The sequence below is a fragment of the Pan paniscus genome, chromosome 17, assembly GCF_029289425.2.
Source record: "Pan paniscus chromosome 17, NHGRI_mPanPan1-v2.0_pri, whole genome shotgun sequence".
In the NCBI taxonomy this organism is placed as follows: domain Eukaryota; kingdom Metazoa; phylum Chordata; class Mammalia; order Primates; family Hominidae; genus Pan; species Pan paniscus.
The window spans coordinates 97,298,854-97,322,800 of NC_073266.2; the positions used below are offsets into that span (position 1 = coordinate 97,298,854).

General features: G+C 53.5%; 1 protein-coding gene across 4 annotated transcripts in view; it reads left to right on the forward strand.

The window, feature by feature from the left end:
• Nucleotides 1-512: 512 nt before the first annotated feature.
• Nucleotides 513-23,947, forward strand: part of CTDP1 (CTD phosphatase subunit 1) — a 78,105-nt gene continuing 54,670 nt past the window's right edge. For 3 of the 4 annotated variants that reach the window (XM_034943410.4, XM_063597388.1, XM_055102372.2), the window contains exons 1-4: nt 653-966; nt 16,445-16,528; nt 17,198-17,291; nt 19,087-19,215. In XM_034943410.4, coding sequence (XP_034799301.1) covers nt 653-966; nt 16,445-16,528; nt 17,198-17,291; nt 19,087-19,215 — 621 coding nt within the window. Of the gene's footprint in view, nt 967-16,444; nt 16,529-17,197; nt 17,292-19,086; nt 19,216-23,947 lie in introns of all 4 variants that reach the window. The other variant, XM_003805202.7, reaches the window with a different exon arrangement.

The window sequence follows — 23,947 nt, forward strand, 5'->3', positions numbered from 1 at the left end:
ACGAGGCGGGGCCACCAGGACGCCGACAGCCTCAGGTCTCTGGGCCCGTGGCGCGCAAGGCATGCCGGGACCCGTAGTCCCGCGACGTTGCGACTCGCAGTGCGCGATGGGAGTGGAAGAGAGCGGCTCGCGGTGCATGCCGGAACTCGTAGTCTCGGGATGCTGGGTCTCAGCGCGTGATGGGGTAATGGCACGCAGGCCTGCGTTGAACGCTGGGACTCGTAGTCCCGCCATGCCCTGCCCGCGGTGCACGCCGGGATACGTAGTTCCGAGCGCGCCAAGACCGTCACTGGGACTGGGGGACAGCGGCCCGCGTTGCATGCCGCTGCTCCACGGTGCCGGCGCTCCGAGGAAAAGTACGTAGGGCTCAGGAACGCGGTTCTTCACGGCCGGCACGCAGGGTTGGTCCTAGGATGGAGCCGGCTCCGGCCCCGCGCGGCGCTCGTGTTTACACGCTCACGTACCCACGCACGCGGCGCCCTTGCGTGACGTCACGCGCCCTCCAGGAAGTCGGCGCGGGCTAGGCGACGGGTGGAAGCCGGTACCGAGAGGAACTACAGCGTCGCCGCCTGGGTTGTGCCGCCGCGGTAGGCGCTGCGCTCTGAGCGCAGCGCAGGCCCCGTACCGACCGCCCGCCCGCCCTCTGTCCGCGATGGAGGTGCCGGCCGCGGGTCGCGTTCCTGCCGAGGGCGCCCCGACGGCGGCTGTGGCCGAGGTGCGCTGCCCGGGGCCCGCGCCGCTGCGCCTGCTGGAGTGGAGGGTGGCGGCGGGCGCGGCCGTGCGCATCGGCTCGGTGCTGGCCGTGTTCGAGGCCGCCGCCTCCGCGCAGTCCGCCGGGGCTTCTCAGTCCCGTGTAGCCTCCGGGGGCTGCGTGCGCCCCGCGCGGCCGGAACGCAGGCTGAGGTCGGAGCGCGCGGGCGTGGTGCGGGAGCTGTGCGCGCAGCCGGGCCAGGTGGTCGCCCCAGGGTGAGTGTGCTGAGCCGGGCGGGGCCGAGGGCGGGTGGCTCCGGGGAGGGATCCTGGAGGACCCCCGGGCTGCTGCGTCCGCGGTGGGCAGGGGCGCCCCTGGTGAGGGAGCGATAAAGCAGGACGCAGGCACTGCGCTTCTCCCCTAAAACTGGATAGTCACCACCTGTGGTTTTACCAACGGGGAGCATTTTGAGATAAAAGGAAAGGGTCCTGCGTAGCGACACGAAGTTACTGTTTGGAAAAGCGATGTTTCTTTCTTTCTTTCTGCAGTGATAGTCCCCGCCCCTTCCTTTAGCTCCACCTTTGTGACTTAGGAAAACTCATGGGTGGCTGTGAGCAGGAGAGTCATCAGGCAGGCTCCAGACCTGTTATTGAAATATAAACTGTTGGGTGTGTGCACATCTTTAAATTTTTGTAAACTTTGTGAAACGCAGTTGTAACACCTGGTGCAGTTCTGTTTCGTGGCTAAGGAACGGGCGGAACCCAGGCCTGCAGCGAAGGCAGTAGCCCCGTGGTTGACCACAGTGGGCATTGTCGCAGGCTGCTTCAGGGTGACGTGGGCGTGTGACAGACTCCACAGCTCTCAGTAACTGTGCTCTGACCCCAGAAGGGGATATGTTTCCGTAGCACCGAAGTGTCCAGCCATGTCTGAATCTACCCTTGTGTTCTGGGATGGGCGGGCAAGTGGACATGCGTGTGCGCCTGGCTCTGGTAGTTTTGATTGTGAGAACAGAAACTCCAGGGAGAGGTGGACACTCCAGCCCGCAGTGGGCCGGGCGTGAGCTCCCTCTGGGAAAGGTGCCGCTCCTTTTGGGGATGCCACTCTCTTCCCTCCTCGGCAGCCGCGGCTCCTCGTCCCTTTGGCTTGCCCTGACCCTGTGTTTGTTGAGGATCTTCTCTGCATCTGGTTCCGCAAGAGTGAGGACTGGGACAGGAGTCTTCCCGTCACAGCCCCAGAACGTCCTGGCTCCGCTTCCTTTGGAGACAGAGCCTGGGTCCTTGACCCTCGGCACGGGCACTCACTCCTGCCCCCTGCGTGCTGGTGGGTGGGGCTGGGAGGTTCAGGGCCTTGCCTCCCAGAAAATGCCTGCACGGCTTCCTCAGTGGGCACTGGCCATACCTGGGAGGATTGTGGAGGCAGACCCCAATGCTGGTGTATTCCCTGGACAGAAAATCCCAGGATGGAAGAGCCCTACTGATGTTTCATTCTGTTCCTCTGATTGTACAGAAAGGGCCGCTTTGGCCTAGACAGGTGAGTAACTTGGTTATGTGGCAAGTTAGTATTGAAATTCCATGTTCAGTCAGTCTAGTGAATAAAACCAACCCAGTGCATCAGTCAGTCAGCCAGCCAGGTCATGAGCTTGATGACGGGTTCCCAGCAGTCAGTAGTGTTTACAGGGAGGTGCTGTTTGAGATCTTGGGGTACCTCACAGGGCCCTTTGAGACCCTGATGTGATATCATTTCTCCTCAGATGGAGCGTCTGTGTGGCACCAGGTGTCCCTCTGGTTCCAGGAGGCTCATCTCTCTGCCTCCAGTCCATGGGCGGCAGGTAAATCCTTGCCTTAGAGAAAGCCACAGACGGTGCTGCCTGGAATTTGAGGTGCCTCCTTCCCCGTTTCTGTGTACTCCTGTGGGTTTGTGTACATGGGTTTTATGAGCGTTCTGGGGAGTGTGGTGGTGGTGGTGTGACGTCGGCATTTCTGGAGGTGTTCCTGCCTGTGCAGTGGGCGTGGGTGCCATAGATCCAGGAAGGAGCGACTGGAAAGGCTTTAGTCTAAAGCCCTGTGTGCATGTGCCCTGGCAGTTCCGGTCGTCTGTTTGGAATCAGGTTCCTGCCTCGCAGTTGCATTAGCCAGCTGAATTCGGGAGGTGCATTTGCAGCGGGAGTCCATGCTGCTGACGGTCGGCTCCGTGTGGTCCAGATGACGCTGCCCTGGCTCTGGGGGGCTGCCGTTGGGAGCCGGTATGTGTTGGCCTCCCCAAAATGCCTGCTGCACCTTTGTGGAACACAGTTGAAAATTACTAGATTCAGTCACTTGTTGACAGATTTTGTGAACAGGGTGGGTTACTGGTGCGTTTCTCTGGCAGCACCCCTGTGATGGGAGTAGCGCCCTGCAGTGTGGACTTGTGGTGGCTTTGCTGACGTCTCTCCATAGAGAGTTGCAGGTAGAAATCTCCGCAGCTTTTGCTTAAAGCCCAACAGTGATGGATTTCTCCAGGACGTTGAGTTCCAGCTCAGCAGCTCTTTATACACAATTTACAGCTGACCCTGGAACAACTTGCTTTGGTCTGCGAGGGCCACCTTTATGTAGGTGTTTTTCAGTAAATCGTCTGCTGTTCGCATCCATGGGTTCCACGCCCGACACTGTTTGCTGGGTGTGGAGCCCAGCCTGTTTATACAGAGGGCTGACTTTCTGGATCCGTGGGTTCTCCAGGTTGACTGCGGGACCTGAGTATCTGCGGATGTGGAATTTGGTATCTGAAGGAGTCCTGCGCCCGTCCCCCGTGAGAATGAGGGACTGATTAAATATGGAAGTCTTTCCATAATAGATTGTGCCGCTTTGTGATGAAGTAGAGAATATTGGGCATAATTCCATCCTGATGTTGGAAGGTGATGGGTGTGAGTTTAGTTCTCATCCCTGCGACGCCTCTGGGACGTCGGTTGGTGAAGAGCATCTCCCTTCCTCTAGAGAGCCTGAGTCACTTTCACTTAAAAGGTTTTTCCTGTGTTTTTCTTTTTTTCTCTGATTGCTGGTGTGGTCATTTCCAGCAACAGCTCCGCGGTTCTCTTCTGTGGTGTCACACCACTTGGAGGCTGGAAGGTGAAGACATCAGGGAAGAGGAACTGCCTTCAACCGTCATTGACTCTGCTCACCAGCCCAGGTGTTTGACTTTTACTAAGCAAGTTCCCAGAATTGCACGTGGGCTGTTTTATAATTGACTTATCTTGACCACCTCTAAAAGTTCTCTTGAAGTTACAGATTCCTGAGATCTTTATCTGGGAGAGCAAGCATTTGGTTGAAGTTTGCTTTAAATGTTTGTAGACTGATTATCGTGTATTGATCCTTAGAGTACCCCTTTCAGATTATGCAAATAACACGCACTTGTATAGACAAGCATGGGCAGAATCCACAACTGCTTTTGTGGAGGCTCCAACCCTGGCTTCAGCTCATCTGCGTGTGAGGGCAGGGGAGGTGCAGAATCTGCTCCTGGGCTTGTGCTGAAAGGGGGTCCCTTTTAACAGGGCTCTCCCAGCGCCAGTGGAACCCCGTGGCTCTTGGTGAGAGAGCAGGTCCTGCCCAGCTGATGGATCAGAAACTCAGGTGTCAGAAACGGGGTTTCAGGGCGGCTGCCCGAGGAATGCGCAGGCGATCTGACGTTGGAATTCTGGCTTGGGCGAAGCCCTTGATGTGGCCACACAGTTTTGGTCCCTCAAGGGCTTACTGGTTGCCTGCGTGCCCTGGTGGCTCCTTGGTGAGGGGCCTTTGGAGAAAGTCTTGGGAAGTCAGATTTCCCGAGGGTGTTGTTGAGGACATTGCTGACGAGGTGTGGGATTTACGGGGAGGACAGCCTGTCTCTCTTGAGGCTTGGTCGCTGTGTTCACCCTGCAGGTGTTATGAATTAGCTTCTGGCCCAGGACGGTTTTGGGACCGGGGGGTGCCTACCATTGTTGTTCCTTTATCTTGATCCTTTCACAGGGCTTATAAAAATACTTATTTTTCAGGAATAACGGGAAGTATCTTTGAAAACATAGCATTAAATCTGCTAAACTGGAGCTTGCAGAGAGCAGACAGCGGCAGCAGCCTGAGTGTGCTAAGCTCAAGTGTCGCTTGTGTGCCATCACCTTAGTGAAGGTGGCTCTTGACCCCACTGGCCGCCGGCTGCTTGACAGTAACTTGTTTAGCTGAGACTGTGTTTGAGAAACTGAGAGGTGTGGATGTTGCTTGTACATGTGCAGCCAGCACGCTCACAGTGCCGAGGAGCAGAGTACGCGCTGCTCCAGAGCGTAGATTAGAACGTCAGTCTAAACAGTTCTTTATAGCATGGAATTTTAACAAAGAAAGAAGAATCCCACGTGGGTATGTGTGAGTGAGCCTTGTGTAGCTTAGTGTCGGTTACTGAGGCGGAGCACTGCAGAGAGAGGTAATGGAACCTGTGGCCCCGTGAAACCTCCCTCTATAAATAGCAGGTGTGAGTGAACCTGTGAAAAGCACCAGCACCAGCCAGGCAGGGTGAGTCTGTGCCCTCGTTGCCTGCATTGTTGTCACCAGGCAAGGTGGGTCCCTGCTCTTGTTACCTTCATTGTTGTCACCAGGCAAGGTGGGTCCGTGCCCTCGTTGCCTGCGTTGTTGTCACCAGGCAAGGTGGGTCCGTGCCCTCGTTGCCTGCGTTGTTGTCACCAGGCAGGGTGGGTCCGTGCCCTCGTTGCCTGCGTTGTTGTCACCAGGCAGGGTGGGTCCGTGCCCTCGTTGCCTGCGTTGTTGTCACCAGCAACATTTATCCTGACCCCATCAGTGGTTATTTTTAGACAAAGAACCATTCTGGGAACTTAAAAACACTGCATTTGGGTGAAGTTACAATAGTCACTAGATTGTCGTTTTGATCTTTAATAAGATTGTATGTTTTTGTCGGGCTTCATCCTATCTGGCAGAAGTAAGAACCTCCTCACTCCATTGGAAAGAAACTGACGTTCCAAGAAGTTTGGACCTGCCCTGCCCCTTACGGGGTGTGAGGGTCCTGGTGAGGAGGACGGTGCAGGCGCCTCGTGGTCTCTAGTCCCGGTTTCTCCGCAGTGCCCCTTACGGGGTGTGAGGGTCCTGGTGAGGATCAGTGCAGGGACCTCGTGGTGTCTAGTCCCGGTTTCTCCGCGGTTCCCCTTACGGGGTGTGAGGGTCCTGGTGAGGATCAGTGCAGGGACCTCGTGGTGTCTAGTCCCGGTTTCTCCGCGGTGCCCCTTACGGGGTGTGAGGGTCCCGGTGAGGATCAGTGCAGGCGCCTCGTGGTGTCTAGTCCCGGTTTCTCCGCGGTGCCCCTTACGGGGTGTGAGGGTCCTGGTGAGGATCAGTGCAGGCGCCTCGTGGTGTCTACTCCCGGTTTCTCCGCGGTGCTCCTTACGGGGTGTGAGGGTCCTGGTGAGGAGGACGGTGCAGATGCCTCGTGGTGTGCTCAGGCCCTTGAGAGAGCCTCTGTCCTTGGTTCTCTGCGTGCTGCTCTCTGTAGACCAGGTTTCAGCCCTGGAGATTCCTAGTGTGGGGGGAGTAGCTAGAACAATAGTGTTTGTCTGCTTTTATAATATTTATGTGGAGTACAATTATTTTAATAGGAAATATTCTGACAGGTCACCATCTTTCAGAAACTAAGTCTTTTTTTTCCTGCAGATTTCTTTGCTTTGGCTTTTTCCCAGTCACTCACAGGGAGGTATTTAAATCGCCACAGAAAGGGGAAGGTACCTAACATGATCTGGGAGCCTGCGGTGACCAGTGAGAACTAACAGGCGGAGACCGTGTGCGAGGGTTGATGACGTCTGACAGACTGTACCTGTGCCTTTAGCGTGTCCACAGGAAGGGCATCTGCATTCACCAGCGCAGGGTGTGAGAGTGCTACAGAAAAGCAGAAAAACATTGCTGAATAAAATGAAGATCATTCCAACAGCAACGGTATTGCTGTCTTTATTGCTTTGTAGATTTTGGAATGAGAATCTCTGAGAAATAGTAATACAGTTAGAATAGGCTGCAACCTAAGATTAGTCCCCGAATTTATTGTTCTGTGATGAGGGAGTAGAAGCCTCTGAAATTCTAAATGTGCTTCAGTCAGTGCACGAACGTCGTCACCTAAGGGTCCAGTCCTGGGAATAAGGACATTTCGTTTTCATCCTGGTACCAAGAATCTTGATGAATTGGTAATTCTTTTAGAATAGTTTTATTATTAACAATTCTAATAATTATTTAGAATACTTTTATTCTTCCCTGTTGACGCCTGCACTATTTAAAGGATGATACTTTTAAAAAGATATTTGTGTCTAAAATTTGGGAGGCTGTCACTTTGTCAGCCCATTAAACGTGGGTAAGTTGCACTTCAAACGTTTTGCTTTGTTTTTCCCACTTTTCACCTAACAGAAAACCACTGGGCCTTGTTACTTCCTTGGTTTTGTTCGTCTGTGATTTACCTTTGTCTTGGGTTTTTAGGTATCTCTGATCTAATCTTTTAGATAAAGGACTTTGAAGCACGTCTGCCTGGAAATGGTTTGTAGGTTTCAGAAATTTTGTGTGTATTATCAGATTTGTCTCCATTTTCATGGTTTCTTTAAAGTTAGTTTTAAAGTGGGTTATGTGAAATCATCTAGTATCTGGGTACAGAGGAATGGATGAATTCTCAGTTTTATGTGTGTTTTAAAAGTGCACAAATACAAAACGGAAAACAAGCGATGTAAGTTGTCTCAGAAAAAAGTGCTTTTTATATTTTCAGGAGAAAGAGAATGTAGAGAGAATGGAACTGATGAGTTTGAAGAGATATTTCTTGAAGGATAAATGTACATTTTAAAGGTTATGAAGAGATGGTCTTGATAGGTTTTTAAATATATATTTAGCATTATATGTACAAAATTCCTTACAATTTTAAGAGGAACTTGAGCTAAAATTTAACTCATTTAATATTTGTAATATTTTTGAAGTAGCTTTTAATAGACAATAATTTTCCTACGGTGCTTTAAATGGTGAAGAATGCTGGTGTCATACGATTTTGATGCATTTTTTGTGCTGACTATAGACTGGCGGGAATGATGCAGTTAGCGAGTCGATACCCAGCATCATGTTGGCTTCGTCAGTTCACTGGTGGGCCTCACCGCAGCAGTTGGCTTTGCCAGTTCACTGGTGGGCCTCACCGCAGCAGTTGGCTTCTCCAGTTCACTGGTGGGCCTGCGCCGCAGCAGTTGGCTTCTCCAGTTCACTGGTGGGCCTGCGCCGCAGCAGTTGGCTTTGCCAGTTCACTGGTGGGCATGCACTGCAGCAGTTGGCTTCTCCAGTTCACTGGTGGGCCTCACCGCAGCAGTTGGCTTTGCCAGTTCACTGGTGGGCCTCACCGCAGCAGTTGGCTTCTCCAGTTCACTGGTGGGCCTGCACCGCAGCAGTTGGCTTTGCCAGTTCACTGGTGGGCATGCACTGCAGCAGTTGGCTTCTCCAGTTCACTGGTGGGCCTGCACCGCAGCAGTTGGCTTCTCCAGTTCACTGGTGGGCATGCACCGCAGCAGTTGGCTTCATCAGTTCACTGGTGGGCCTGCACCGCAGCAGTTGGCTTCTCCAGTTCACTGGTGGGCCTGCACCGCAGCAGTTGGCTTCTCCAGTTCACTGGTGGGCATGCACCGCAACAGTTGGCTTCGTCAGTTCACTGGTGGGTCTGCATCGCAGCAGTTGGCTTCTCCAGTTCACTGGTGGGCCTGCACTGCAGCAGTTGGCTTCTCCAGTTCACTGGTGGGCATGCACCGCAGCAGTTGGCTTCGTCAGTTCACTGGTGGGCCTGCACCGCAGCAGTTGGCTTCTCCAGTTCACTGATGGGCCTGCACCGCAGCAGTTGGCTTCTCCAGTTCACTGGTGGGCCTGCACCGCAGCAGTTGGCTTCTCCAGTTCACTGGTGGGCATGCACTGCAGCAGTTGGCTTCTCCAGTTCACTGGTGGGCCTGCACTGCAGCAGTTGGCTTCTCCAGTTCACTGGTGGGCATGCACCGGAGCAGTTGGCTTCTCCAGTTCACTGGTGGGCATGCACTGCAGCAGTTGGCTTCTCCAGTTCACTGGTGGGCATGCACCGCAGCAGTTGGCTTCGTCAGTTCACTGGTGGGCATGCACTGCAGCAATTGGCTTCTCCAGTTCACTGGTGGGCCTGCACCGCAGCAGTTGGCTTCTCCAGTTCACTGGTGGGCCTGCACCGCAGCAGTTGGCTTCTCCAGTTCACTGGTGGGCATGCACCGGAGCAGTTGGTGGTTTGTCCTGAGCATACCACCAGGGGGTTAAAGTGTTTTCAGGCTGGAAGCATTTGACACCATGGCTCCCTGGGGTCTGTGGAGGTTCTGAGGCAAGGACTTTCCTTGCAGGTCTGTTTACCCAGCAGAGAGGGCAGTAGGGTCTGAATGGTGTGGTGCACATGGTGCCACGTGGTTTTGAGACGTGCTAGGAACTGGTTTTGTTGGATGACTCGCTCTAGACCACAGTGGCAGTGTTGAAGCTTTCCAGCCACGGCTCTGTGGATGTGTGCAGTGTTGGGAATCAGGCTGGGCTGCCCTTGTTCCTTCTTCACATTCCTCAGACGTTGTGCTTTACAGCCACAGTTTCAGTAACCGCTGCCAGAGCCCCACCTGTGCGTGTTCTCCAGGATGGCTGCGTCTGGGCTCTGGGCGACTGAACCAGGTGCAGAGCGTCAGCCACAGCTGACGACTGCACTGCACTGGACTCCAGCCTGAGGCTCCCACCCCTGTGGCTGCACAGGAGACAAAACAACAACACTTGTTCCTTTGAAGCTGTTTGTTTGTTTTTTGTTTTGAGATGAAGTTTCACTGTTGTCACCCAGGCTGGAGTGCAGCGGTGCAATCTCAGTTCACTGCAACCTCCACCTCCTGGGTTCAAGCGATTCTCCTGCCTCGGCCTCCTGAGTAGCTGGGATTACAGGTGCCCACCACCATGCGCAGCTAATTATTGTATTTTTAGTAGAGACAGGGTTTCACCGTGTTGGCCAGGCTGGTCTCTAACTCCTGACCTCAGGTGATCCACCTGCCTCGGCCTCCTGAAGTGTTGGGATTACAGGCTTGAGCCACCGCGCCCAACTAATTTTTGTATTTTTAGTAGAGGCAGGGTTTTACCATGTTGGCCAGGCTCATCTCGAACTCCTGACCTCAGGTGACCCACCTGCCTTGGCTTCCCAAAGTGCTGGGATTACAGGCGTGAGCCATCACTCCCAGCCACACCCGGCTAATTTTTGTATTTTTAGTAGAGACGATTTCACCACGTTGGCCAGGCTGGTCTGGAACTCCTGACCTCAGGTGATCCTGCCTCGGCCTCGCTAAGTGCTGGGATTACAGGCGTGAGCCACCGCACCCAGCCACTCCGGCTCTTTTGGGACATAATTTTTGACCTTAAAGTTGCAAGAACAGTGCACAGAATTCTCACACCAGCTTCACCCCAGATTCCGCAAATGTTAATGCTTTGCTGAGTTTGCTTATCTTTCCCCATGCACACGCACATTTTTCTGGAGTTGGAGAGTTAGTTGCAGGTGTGATGTCACTTCACCCCTAAATACTTGAGTTTCCTGAAAACAAAGACGTGCTCTTACATAGCACTAATAGTCCTAATAAAGTCCTTTGTAACAAAAGCAAACCCTGGACCCCACGTGGCGTCGCTGGTTGAACCCTCAAGAGTCAGCTCCTTCGTCTTTCTTTCTTTCTGTATCATTGCCTGATTTAGTAGGACATCCCTCAGTTAGATCGCAGCTGTGCGCTCTGGTGAGACTGTCCCAGAGCCTGCGTTTAGTGAAGGTGGTGTCTGTTGTAAAAAGTTACTACGTTTCCTGTTGTAATTCAGTATCTTGAAAGAGATACTTTGTTACCACATAAATACATTCGCACCAAGCTGACCCACGTTTTGGGTATCTGTCAGTGATTCCTGCTTGAATCGCTTCATTTCTAGGATGATAGCCCAGTGGTGGTGTTCTCAATTCCAGCATTTCTTCTCCACTTTTTGGTTGACTTTCTGCCGTAAGAACAAATAAGGCCAGGTGTAGTGGCTCACGCCTGTAATCCCAGCACTTTGGGAGGCCAAGGTGAACAGATCACCTGAGGTCAGGAATTCGAGACCAGCCTGGCCAATATGGTGAAACCCCATCTCTACTAAAAATACAAAAATAGGCGTGATGGTGCGCACCTGCAGTCCCAGCTACTCGGGAGGCTGAGGCAAGAGAATCACTTGAACCCCAGAGGCAGAGATTGCAGTGAGCTAAGATCACACCACTGCACTGCAAACTAGGTGACGGAGCGAGACTCCGTCACAAATAAGTAACATGTCTATTTAGCAGTGTAGGCTCATGGTTTCTTATTTTATTTAATGGCTTATAATCTGTTATTGTTATTATTTGCCTTGACACACAACTTATCCCAGCTGTGGCCGGCGGGATGCCCGTGGTGCTGGTTCCCGGCGCCTGAGTCTTGAGGCATTGCCGCCTTGTCTGCATAACGGATTCTAGGCTGCTGCTCTCCTGGCCACAGTCCTGGCATCAGCCATTCTCCAACAAGTCCTGCTTCTTCTTAGTGGAGAATGACATTTAGAAACCCAAGGTCTAGGTGCAAAAAATACACTCTTCCCTCTAAATACATTTCTACACTCAGAATGTTGGAACTTAGGGAAGACCCTGGAGCCCTCCTGATCTGTAGAAGGAAGGGAGAAGGTTGGACCCACCTGGAGCGGATGCTCAGAGGTGATGGCGTCCGTGGTCCAGGCCCAGCCCGTAGCCCTCTCCGATGTACCCATGCCCTCGGACCTCCCCTGAGAGAGCTGAGAGGCCAGAACCCCATAGAGTTTGGTACTTACTATTCTTGTGTATTTTGAGGCAAATAACTTGTTTAGAAGTTGCATGTCATGGCTTTCTCATGGATTTTCTTTAGGACAAACCAGAAAACATTTATTGGTGACTGCTTGGATGTTTTTGGGCTGAGCTCTTTGGTTGGGTGTTTTTACGTTTGTGTATCCGCATTCAAGAATCCACAACGTGTCACGCCCCTTTTTAAGGTGTGGAGACGTTTTTCTGCCTGGAGCGTGGAGGCTGGAATGAGAGCGTTCAGGGCTTTTCACCCCTGTTTTCTGTCAGCGTCTGCAAAGATGAAGTGTAGAAATGTCTCGTATTAAGAAAAGACGTTGCTCTCTGCTCCCTGTCTGCACGCGGGTTTCCCGGCCTTTGCACACACAGACGTTCTGAGCCAGATGGCCTGGCTGGGAGCATCCTGCATGCTGTGGGTTGCTGAGCAGCTTCCCTACCTCCAGGTGTGATATCCAGGAGTGTCTCCAGCCACTACAGGAGTCCTGGGGTGGGGCGGGGGAGCAGAGCCTGCACTAGAATAAGACAGTCAGAACCTTTCAACCGCAGTACAGAAAATTACGTGACTCCGACGTGGCCAGTATGCGAGTGATTTTCTACGAAGGCCCGTGTTTGGTCACGTTGCTGGAAGCCTGTGGAGTGCTGCCTGCGTGCACTGGGTGCAGGTGCCCTTGGCGTCAGGAGCCGGCCTTGTCTCTGCCACCGGGACCTTGGGTGGTTGCCATTTCCAGCCCTCACCTGCTTCCTACTCGTCTGTCAAGACCCAGCTGTTACAGCTGCTGTGACACTGTTCTAGAAGCTTCCTTCCTCGTGTAGAACTAGGCATGTGCTGTAGTCATCTGCCGGTGGCACCTCCGTCTTGCAGTCGCTCTCGTCTGACTCGTATTACACTGTTGGTGACAGCAGGCAGTGCGCACCCGACTCAGCTTATAGTCAACTTTCTTCAGACCTCAGGCTGCGCTGATGGCCCAAGGGAGGCTGTTTGTGGGAAGCAGGGCCAGCTTACACTCGCTCTTAGACCTGTGCTGCGGAAGGCAGGTGGCACCTGGGCTTGCTACCAGCCCTTCCTTGGAGCAGGAGGCCCCCATCCTTTGTGGCAGCCTAGTGTCACTGTGCGATGGGTCACACAGCTTCCCAGGCAGGACTCGGGCTGGGGAACAGTGGACAGCTCCCAGGGTGGACTCGGGGTGGGGGAGGAGTGGACGGCTCCCAGGCAGGACTCGGGCTGGGGAACAGTTGACAGCTCCCAGGGTGGACTCGGGGTGGGAAGGAGTGGACGGCTCCCAGGGTGGACCCGGGGTGGGGAGGAGTGGACGGCTCCCAGGGTGGACCCGGGGTGGGGGAGGAGTGGACGGCTCCCAGGGTGGACCCGGGGTGGGGGAGGAGTGGACGGCTCCCAGGGTGGACCCGGGGTGGGGGAGGAGTGGACGGCTCCCAGGGTGGACCCGGGGTGGGGGAGGAGTGGACGGCTCCCAGGGTGGACCCGGGGTGGGGGAGGAGTGGACGGCTCCCAGGGTGGACCCGGGGTGGGGGAGGAGTGGACGGCTCCCAGGGTGGACCCGGGGTGGGGGAGGAGTGGACGGCTCCCAGGGTGGACCCGGGGTGGGGGAGGAGTGGACGGCTCCCAGGGTGGACCCGGGGTGGGGGAGGAGTGGACGGCTCCCAGGGTGGACTTGGGGTGGGGGAGGAGTGGACAGCTCCCAGGGTGGACTCGGGGTGGGGAACAGTGGAGAAAACCTTTGCAGAACACACTCTGCAGGCGTTTGTCAGCCGTTGATCCATTTGTGTGAAGCCCCACTGGCTGGAAGGTGCCCCCCGCCCGCCATGGAGTTTTCTGGGCACCTTGGTGGGTCGTCCGTCGGTCATACCTTTGAGTCTTTGTGGACTCCTCTGTTCCATGCGTTTATGTTGTATGCCTGATAAGTTCTGAAGTCAGGTAGTAAAAGTTCTCTGTTATTTTTGAAAATTGAGATTCTAGGTTTTCTGAACTTCCATATAAATTTCAGAAGCAACTTGTCAATTTCTACAAAAAAACACCTGTTTATTGGTTAAACTAGAGCCACCCCAGATCCTTCTTCGTGTTAACATGTTTAGGAGAGATTGGCAAAATCCTCCTAGTTCATATTTGAGGATTCCTTTCCCTCTCTTCCCCTTGCAGGGGGTAGAGCAAGGAGGAGCCCGCGGTGAGCTGGTGTCTTGCATGGGGCAGGGGGTAGAGCGAGGAGCCCGCCGTGAGCTGGTGTCCTGCGTGGGGCAGAGGGTAGAGCAAGGAACCCGCCGTGAGCTGGTGTCCTGTGTGGGGCAGGGGGTAGAATGAGGAACCTGCCATAAGCTGGTGTCCTGTGTGGGGCAGGAGCTGTGCAGAGTTTCCTTGCAGAAGGCTGATTGCAAAATGATGTCAGCTGGAGACCAGGGAAGCCTGTTAGAGGGGCTGGGGCTCCCAAGTAGGGTTGCTGCCAGGACTGGGGGAGCAGTGCCCGGGGAAAGGATGTGGGGCCATTGGGAGGACTGGGTTTGGGTGTTGGCGGTGGGGCTGCAGAGCCCTGTGGATGGACGAAAACAGCTCAGCTGGGGAGTTGGGGGCTGCCAGGCATCGGAGAGGAGCCTGGATGTGGAGGCCCCGAGTGCGATGGCGGTGGGGACACAGACTCCTGGGCGGGGATGGCCCCTGCGGCCTCAGCAAGCAGGGAGCAGGTGTCCCTGAGGCCTGTGAAGCCTGGCAGTGTCTTTGAGCAGGTGTGGTGACCGGGAGGGAGGATGGTCCAGTGTGGGGTTTGTGCATTTTTTTTTGTTTTTTGTTTTTTCCAGAGGTTGGGTTTTTAGGTTAAGTCTCTGCTCATTGGGGCATTTTAGGGCAGAACTCTAATCATTCGTTGTAAAGTATTTTGATAAAATTAAGGAAATCATACTTGTCACCTTAGAAAGTTTAACACACTTTTTCAAACAAGGTGTCACTATTTTGTTGTCTGGTTTAAGAAAAAAACCTGATACAGGTTGAGTCTTCCATATCCAAACTGCTTGGAAACAGAAGTGTTTTGGATTTCTGGATTTTTTTGGATTTTGGAATATTTGCACGTATACATGACGAGATGTCTTGGGGATGGGACGTGAGTAAACGCGGAATCCATTTGTGTTGCACATGCACTGTGTATGCACAGGCCCAGGACCCGGAGGAGCTCAGATTCTTGATAGTCACCGGCAGCCCACTCCATCCCTGAGGGCTCGGAGCCCCGCACCGTGTGTCCTCAGCACCGTTCCTCCTCCAGGGTGATCTGCGCACGCCCATCCTCCTCCCCGGGAAGAACTCCCCTCCACTCCCCTCCAGGCTACAGACCCGCCCCTCCCAGTCTCCCTCCAGGATGCAGGCTACAGACCCGCCCCTCCGCTCCCCTGCAGGATGCAGGCTACAGACCCGCCCCTCCCAGTCTCCCAGCACAGCCTGCCATGGCACAGTGGGCATGGAGGATGTGGCTCCGCCTTGTTTCCGCTTGTGGCCTGATCCTTGCGCCCTCTCGATGACATGGCTGGGGTTCTTGGTGGGCCATGGGGCATCCCGCCTGGAAAGGTCCCATTGACAGATGCAGCTTGGGTGGCTGTCTCATGTCCGCGGGGCAGGGTGGTCGGAGCAGCCCGGCTGGGAGGGGGGTGTGGGGGCTGCGAGTACCTGGGGGGGTGCTGAGTGCTGAGCAGCCTCATGTCCGTGGGTGGGGTGGTCAGAGCAGCCCGGCTGGGACAGGAGTGTGGGGGCTGTGAGCACCTAGGGGCGGGTACTGAGTGCCGGGCGGCCTCATGTCTGCAGGGCGGGGTGGTCGGAGCAGCCCAGCTGGGATGGGAGTGTGGGGGCTGAGGGCACCTGGGGTGGGCACTGAGTGCTGGGCGGTCTCATGTCCACGGGGTGGGGTGGTCGGAGCAGCCCGGCTGGGGTGGGAGTGTGGGGGCTACAGGCACCTAGGGGTGGGCGCTGAGTGCTGGGCGGTCTCATGTCCACGGGGTGGGGTGGTCGGAGCAGCCCGGCTGGGGTGGGAGTGTGGGGGCTGCGGACACCTAGGGTCAGGCGCTGAGTGCTGGGCGGTCTCATGTCCACGGGGTGGGGTGGTCGGAGCAGCCCGGCTGGGGTGGGAGTGTGGGGGTTGCGAGCTCCTAGGGACACTGAGTGCCGGGGCAGCCTCGTGTCTGCGGGGCGGGGTGGTCGGAGCAGCCCGGCTGGGGTGGGAGTGTGGGGGCTGCGGACACCTAGGGTCAGGCGCTGAGTGCTGGGCGGTCTCATGTCCACGGGGTGGGGTGGTCGGAGCAGCCCGGCTGGGGTGGGAGTGTGGGGGCTGAGGGCACCTAGGGGCGGGCGCTGAGTGCCAGGCGGCCTCTGGTCTCATAGCCTTCAGATTTCAGCACTTCTTCCATGGCTTCTGCCAGATGACCACTGTTTGGACAAATAAAACAGTTTGTGTTTATATAAAACGAGCATTACAGTCATTTTGTCAGGAAAATGTAGTTGCATCAGCCTCTGTCTAGACTGGGAATGATATGAAAGTTTTAGATTTTATAAATTCTCTAACGGAAATGTCAGAGGATCACATATAAATAGTGTGTTTTGAGACAACTTTATGTTATCCCCAAGTCTCCTCTTTGGACCAGACATCCTTAGTTTTTTCAGCTGTTCCACGGGTGGCACGGGGGTGGTGAGGTGTGGTGGCGTGTCATTTTTCGTGAGAGACACCTGTAGGTGGAAAGTCCTTTCATTTTATAGACAAAGAAATGCCCTCAAGGGGTGATGTCACCTGCCTACAAAGTTATGCAAGAGTTAGTGTAGAATTGGTACAAAAACTTAGATTTAAAAATTCTTACTTGGGGGCTCTTTTGATAAACCAAGAGATTTTAAAGTGTTGTTCCCCTTGTGTTTTTTTGTAGAGCGGTTCTGGTGAGGTTGGAAGGATGCAGCCACCCGGTTGTCATGAAAGGCCTGTGTGCTGAATGTGGCCAAGACCTCACCCAGTAAGTATCTGGAAGAGTGAGATCGCTGCCTGCTGGGGCTCGAGGTGGTGGCCTCCGGGGAGTCCGAGAAGCTGTGCTGGGAACACAGTGAGGCCCTTGGTTTCCCAGCGGCAGATGCAGACGCCTCCCTTGGGCCCCACGCGAGTCACACTCAGTGGGTTTCCCTGGAGGCAGTCCTTCCTGCTCTGTGACCCCAGCCTCATGCCATTCTCAGGTGTGGTGGGGGGGCATGCTGGAGGGCCGAGACCTGTTTTCTCCTGACTGAAGACGCAGATCGCTGAGTGCCTGGAGCAGCCCCTCCCTCTGGGCCGCTGAGCGCCCCATGCTGGGGGCTGCTTTACCTCTAATGCCAAGTGGGAGGTGCAGCAGCTACTTTTTCTGCGTTTTCATGGTTGAGGGCCTGTTTCTGCTTCTGTGTGACTTTGCAGTTTGTTTTCACGAAGGACTATGGCTCTGTGTGTTCATGAGTGTGGCCACGAGCTCAGTGTTTCCACCAGTTTTCCTGTCTGTGGAGAATGTTTCCACGTTTGCCGACAGAATCAAGTTCTGTGCTAAGATAGCAGCGTGTGTCCGTTAAAACATCAGCTGGAATCCTGTCACTTAGAGCCCAGTGTGCATCTGTGCACAGAGACTCAGCTGAAAGCCCTGAACCTGTCCTTGCACTTGCAGGTTGCAGAGTAAGAACGGGAAGCAGCAGGTGCCGCTGTCCACGGCCACCGTGTCCATGGTGCACAGCGTGCCGGAGTTGATGGTGAGCTCCGAGGTGAGCCGGGCGTCAGTGGCGGCGTGTTGGGGAAGCGTGGTGCTCTGAGGAGGGCGGCTGCAGGAGGAGGGTGGCTGCAGAAGCACGGACGTGTGGTTGTCATCGTTGTTACTGAAACAACCCCTCATCACACGGATGACTTATGGGACTGCGGCCTTCCTGAAGCAGGGACGGTTGCCCTTGGTTCTCCACAGACAAGTCCGCCTGCAAAAGCGACTCAGGGCCCCGAGGCTGTGTGACCTGCGTGTCGGGAACACCAGGTGCTGCCGCCGCAGCTATGAACAGCCAGGCTCAGCCTGGGTTCCCTTGAGCCAAGTCCTAACTGGGGAGGGATGTGACAGCTGCTCATGGAGCTCAGGAGGTGGCCACGCTGCCGAGGCATGTGCTGGATGAGCCGGGAGGGCAAAGCGTATATTGGGGTAGATAATGGCGAGGAGTCGGTGGCCGGGGGTAGGAGCGGGGGCGGGGGGACGCGGGTGGTAGCACCTTGTTGGCTACAGGAGCGGCTGCTGCTGGTACCATTGGGAAGCTGGCTCGGGAGAGTGGGCACATGCAGGGGCAGGTTGGGGGTCCCAGGAGTGTTTGCCTTGTAGCCGACAGGAGAGCCCATGGGGGGTACGCGGGGTGGAGAGAACGGGCAGGTGTTCATGTGCCCAGTTAAGAGAGAGATGGGTTTTTATCTTCGAGTGCTACGCCTCGTTTATGTATTTCAGGAGTTGCTGGGGCACTGTGGGTCAGCGGCTCCGGGCACCTCCTGTGCTTGAGGCAGACACTGTCTCCCCGACCTCGCTTCACCCCGTGGGTGAAAATGCTCTGGGAGCTGAGAAAAACTAGTTTGTGATCTTACAGACTTTCAGGGCTGCACAGTTTTGTAAATAGGTAAAACACTTTCCAGTGTTACGATTTTAGTAAATTCGTGCTTTTAAATGATGGACACCAATTTCAGTCTATCTTTTTATGGGAAAAGCAAAATGCCAGATACAGGATTCTGGGTTTTCTGAATTACCAAACTTTAAACAAATGTAAAATGTGTATGCATAAACCAAAGCTGGCAAGTTTGAGGGTGAAGGGAGGAGGAAGTACCCCCCATCTTTCTGGCACCTGCCAGCCCTTCTGTGCGTTTCCCTTCGGGGATGGGCAATGGAGGAGGTCCCCCCTGAGCGGGACCAGGATTTTGTTGTGAAGAGTGAGGGCCAGTTACAGTGAGAAAGGCAGCGTGGTGCATCACATCCCGTGTCCCATGCCGGGCTCCTGATGCCGGGGTGACCGGGCCCTTGTTAGGAGCACCACTCTGGGCCCTGCGTGGAGGGACACCCCGATGCGCTGTTGCCAGGCTCCCGGGTCTCTTCGAGGCACAAGAATAGGCTGAGCGTGGAAGGTTCTGAGTGCGGGAGGTTCTGAGCGCATTGCCCTTGCCAGTCTCTGCTGCCCAGCTTGGGCCACCCAGCGTCTCCCAGCCGGCCGACTTGGTTTCTTCATTAATTTTGCAGCTCACTTTTATTGAGCGCTCCATACTGTTGAATCCAGCTTTTATAGAAACAACCAGTTTCCCTTCCCCCTCCGTTTTCATTGGCTCATGTATTTAACTGAATTATAAAATTGTGGTCACAAGCGAGGTTGCCGTGACCAGGTTGGTGACCCAGCCCTGCCTCTCGGCCTGTATGGCGCAGTCCATGGAGCGTGGGGGGCTGGAGAGGAACACATTGATATAGTTTCGTGTTTCTCGATGAAATGGAGTTTTACCTTGGATGCAAACACACTGACTTTGTCATTTCTTGTTTCTTTTTAATTGTAGCAAGCTGAACAGCTGGGAAGAGAAGACCAGCAGCGACTGCACCGAAACCGGAAGCTGGTGCTCATGGTGGACTTGGACCAGACGTTGATTCACACGACCGAGCAGCACTGTCAGCAGATGTCGAATAAAGTGAGTGCAGTCAGCACCTACGGACAGTTTCCCAGGAACCGCGGGTCCTAGAATTTTGATTCAGAAGTGTGTTCTCTTGTTTTTTAGATGATTTCCCGTAGGTCAGCCTGGGTTTGGAAAGCAGACTTGCTAGTTCTGGGCGTGGGCCGTGTGTCTGCTGGGCTGTTGGGGAGCATCCGCGGCCCCCGGGCAGACATCCCAACGCCCACTGTGTCTCGCGCTTCCTTCCGTGTGTGTGGGAGCCCTTTGTGTGCCTGCCCGGCACGCTGTCGGAGAAGGCAGAAACGTCCCGAGCCTGTAAGGATGGTGTGGTGGATGGTGCAAGGCGTGTCCTGAGAGGGGCAGTCTTGGTGGGGAGGACGTTGGTGTTGGATGCCTTTATGTGGCTAGGATGTCAAGGGCAGGTGGACGCCTGGGTTTGTGCTTGGGAGAACTGGGCTGGAGGAAAAGCCTGGGTGGGAGGTGACCAGCGTGCATTCTCCAGGGGAAACACGGGGAAATGCAGGGTGAGGGCAGAACCCTGTTTAATGCACACGAAACCCTTCCTGTGCCTCAGCTGTGTCCTCAGGATGGAACCAGAGAAGCTGAATTTCTAGACCGAAGGCTTTGAATGTCTGTGCCCAGAGGCTTGTGTCAGCCTAGACGGTGGCCATCAGGGAGGCCCTCACCAACACTGAGTTGTTTTTTAAGTGTTTGCTGTTGAACAGTATGTGGACTCTGGCGTTAGATTTGGGATTTCAGAGGCCCATCAGTCCTGACCTTACCAGTTCCTAAAGGTTCCTGGGGATCCTGCAGGTCCCAATAGCAGACACCCAGCAGGCTGGAGGATGCACCATGGAGCTGGGCATCCTCCGCTGCTGAATGCCGGGGCGTGGTACCAACAGCTGGGACAGATTGATGACAGTTGCACGTAAGTCAAATTTGTGACAAGCTTCATCTGGAAGAAGTTTGGTTAAGTTTGGCCTTGGAAGTCAGTCAGGTGGTCAGGGTGAGCTGCACAGACCCCCCAGGTGGCACAAACTCTCGCGTTTTATGCTGTTTGCAGAATGGAGAGAATCGAGTAACTGCCGTGCTGCACAGGAGTTTCCTTTAGGGCCGGAATTCAGGTCTAACCCACAAAACAGCTTCTATTTCTGGCTGTGATAGTCATTTGTGTGTATCGTGGCATCTTATACAGCAGTCTATTCTTCTGTGCAGTATAAACTGTGACTAGATATTTTCAGATTGCTTCATTCATACCCGCTACTCTACTCACTAAGGTTTTTTGTTTGTTTGTTTGTTTTTGAGACAGAGCCTCACTCTGTCACCCAGGCTGGAGTGCAGTGGCAGGATCTTGGCTCACTGCAAGCTCTACCTCCCGAGTTCACGCCATTCTCCTCCCTGAGACTCCCAAGTAGCTGGGACTACAGGTGCCCGCCACCACGCCTGGCTAATTTTTTGTATTTTTTTAGTAGAGACGGGGTTTCACCGTATTAGCCAGGATGGTCTCAATCTCCTGACTTTGTGATCCACCTGCCTCGGCCTCCCAAAGTGCTGGGATTACAGCCATGAACCACCGCGCCCGGCCGAGGTTTTTTTTTTTAATGCCTATTTTCTGACAAACTAGGTATTTTGAAGGATGTAAGGACTTTATGAAAATACATTCTGCACACATATACCTTCATGAGTTGCTGTGGCTGTTTCCTGCTTTTATTGTGCCTTTGAAGTTGGGCATTGAGTGAGTCTTACAGGCACACCTCGTTTTATGGTGCTTCACTGATACTGTGTTCACAGGGAGGAGGCTCGGAGCAACCTGGCGAGCACGTCTGCAGGTGCCATTTTCCAGCAGCATGTGCCCCCAGGTGTTGTGCCACGCTCTGGAAATTTCCCGTGTACTTCAGCCTCCTCGTTAGTGCTCTGCTGTTACAGGGAGCTGTAGTCAGTGATCTTTGAGGTCACTGTTGTCATAGTTGCTTCATTAGTGTTCTGTCAGCTATAGGGATTTGTGGTCAGTGATCTTTGAGGTCACTGTTGTCGTTGTTTTGGGGTGCAACGAACCACACCCACATAAGACGGCAAACGTAATGGGTAGATGTGTGTGTCCTGACTGCTCCACCAACCGGCCATTCCCTGTCTCTGTCCCGGTGCTCAGGCCTCCCTATTCCCTGAGACACAACAGTATTGAAATTAGGCCAACGTAGTAACCCTACAGTGACCTCTGAGTGTTCAAGTGGGAGGAAGGCTCACCAGTCTCTCACTTTAAATCAAAAGGTAGACGTGATTATGCTTAGTGAGGAATGCACGCCAGAAGCCAGGAAAGGCTGCAAGCTGGTCCTCTTGCACTAAACAGCCAAGGTGTGAATGCAAAGAAAAGTTCTTGAGCAAACTAAAAATACTACTTCAGTGAACACACAGATGATAAGACAGTGAAACAGCCTTATTGCTGAGAAAGAGAAAGTTTTAGTGGTCTGAGTAGAAGATCAAACCAGTCACAACATTCCCTTAAGCCAAAGCCTAATCCAGAGCAAGGCCCCAACTGTCTTCAATTCTGTGAAGGTTGAGAGGGGTGAGGAAGCTGCAGAAGAAAAGCTGGAAACCAGCACAGGTTGGTTCATGAGGGTGAAGGAAGAAGCCGTCTCCATAACACAAAAGTGAAGGTGAAGCAGCAGGTGCTGTTGGAGAAACTGCAGCAAGTTCCCCTGGAGATGTGGCTGAGATCACTGATGAAACTAAACACGCTAAACAACTGATTTTCAGTGCAGACAAAACAGCCTTCTATTGGAAGAAGATGCCGTCTAGGACTTTCATAGCTGGAGAGGAGAAGTCAGTGTCTGGCTTCAAAGGACAGGCTGACTCTCTCGTTGGAGACTAACTAATGCAGCTGGTGACTTTAAGTTGAAGCCAGTGCTCATTTGCCATTCTGAAAATCCCAGGGCCCTTAAGAATGATGCTAAATCTCCTCTGCCTGTGCTCCATCCACAGAACAACAAAGGCTGGATGACAGCACCTCTGTTCACAGCATGGTTTACTGACCATTCTAAGCCCGCTCTTGAGACCTGTTACTCAGAAAGAGAGATTCTTCTCAGAAATATTCCTGTTCATTGACCATGCACCTGGTCACCCAAGAGCTCTGATGGAGACGTACAGGAGAGGAATGTTGTTTTCATGCTGCTGACACCACATCCACCCTGCAGCCCAGGGCTCAAGAAATGATTTCCACCTTCAAGTCTTATTATTTAAGAACTACATCTCCTGGCCAGGCGCGGTGGCTCACACCTATAATTCCAGCACTTTGGGAGGACAAGGTGGGTGGATCACGAGGTCAGGAGATCAAGACCATCCTGGCTAATGTGGTGAAACCCTGTCTCTACTAAAAATACAAAAAATTAGCCGGGTGTGGTGGCGGTTGCCTGTAGTCCCAGCTACTCGGGAGGCTGAGGCAGGAGAATGGTGTGAACCCGGGAGGCGGAGCTTGCAGTGAGCTGAGATCGCGCCACTGCACTCCAGCCTGGGTGACAGAGCGAGACTCCATCTCAAAAAAATAAATTAATTAATTAAATAAATAAATTAAATAAATAAATAAAAGAGCTACATCTCCTAAGGCTGGAGCTGCCTTAGAGAGCAATTCTGATGAATCTGGGAAAATCAAACAGAAAATCCTTCTGGAAAGGATTCACCATTGTGACATTGCGAGTGCCACCAGGAACATTTGTGATTCATGGGAAGAGGTCAGAGTATCTGCATCAACCAGGAGTTCGGAAGATGTCGATTCCAACCCTCAGTTCGGAAGATGTTGATTCTGACCTTCATGGATGACTTCCAGGGCTTCGAGACCCCAGCGGAGGAAAGAGCTGCAGGTGTGGTGGAAATAGCGAGAGAATTAGGAGTGGAGCCTGAAGACGACTGAACTGCGGCAACCTCAGGATGAAACTCGAACAGATGAGGAGTTGCTTCTTACGGATGAGCAAAGAAAGTAGTTTCTTGAAATGGAATCCGCTCCTGGAGAAGATGCTGCGAACGTTGTTGAAATGACCACAAAGGATTTGGAAGATTCCATCAACTTGGTAAACCAGCGGCAGGGTCTACGAGGATTGCCCCTAGTTTTGAAAGCAGTTCTTCTGTGGGTAAAACACTGTCAAAGAGCATTGCATGCTACAGAGAAACCTTTTGTGAAAGGAAGAGTTGATTGATGGGACAAACTTCATTGTCACCTTATTTCAAGAAATCGTCACAGCCACTCCCAGCCTTCAGTAAACACCCCTCTGATCAGTCAGCAGCCATCAGCATCAAGGTGAGACCCTGCGCCAGCAGAAAGACTATGACTTGCTGAAGGTTCAGATGGTTGTTAGCATTTTTTAATCATAAAATTATTTTTTATTGTTTTTTTTTTTTTAATTTTTTGAGACGGAGTCTCGCTGGGTTGCCCAGGCTGGAGTGCAGTGACACGATCTCTCTATCCTGCAACCTCCACCTCCCGGGTTCAAGCCATTCTTGTGCCTCAGCCTCCCGAGTAGCTGGGACTACAGGCGTGTACCACCACACCCAGTTAATTTTTATATTTTTAGTAGAGACGGGGTTGTGCCATATTGGCCAGGCTGGTCTCGAACTCCTGACCTCACGTGATCCTCCCGCCTCGGCCTCCCAAAGTGTTGGGATTATAGGCATTGAGCCACCACGCCCGGTGATTTTTAATAATAAAGTATTTTTAAATTAAGTTAGGTACATTGTTCTTTTAGACATAATGCTATTGAAT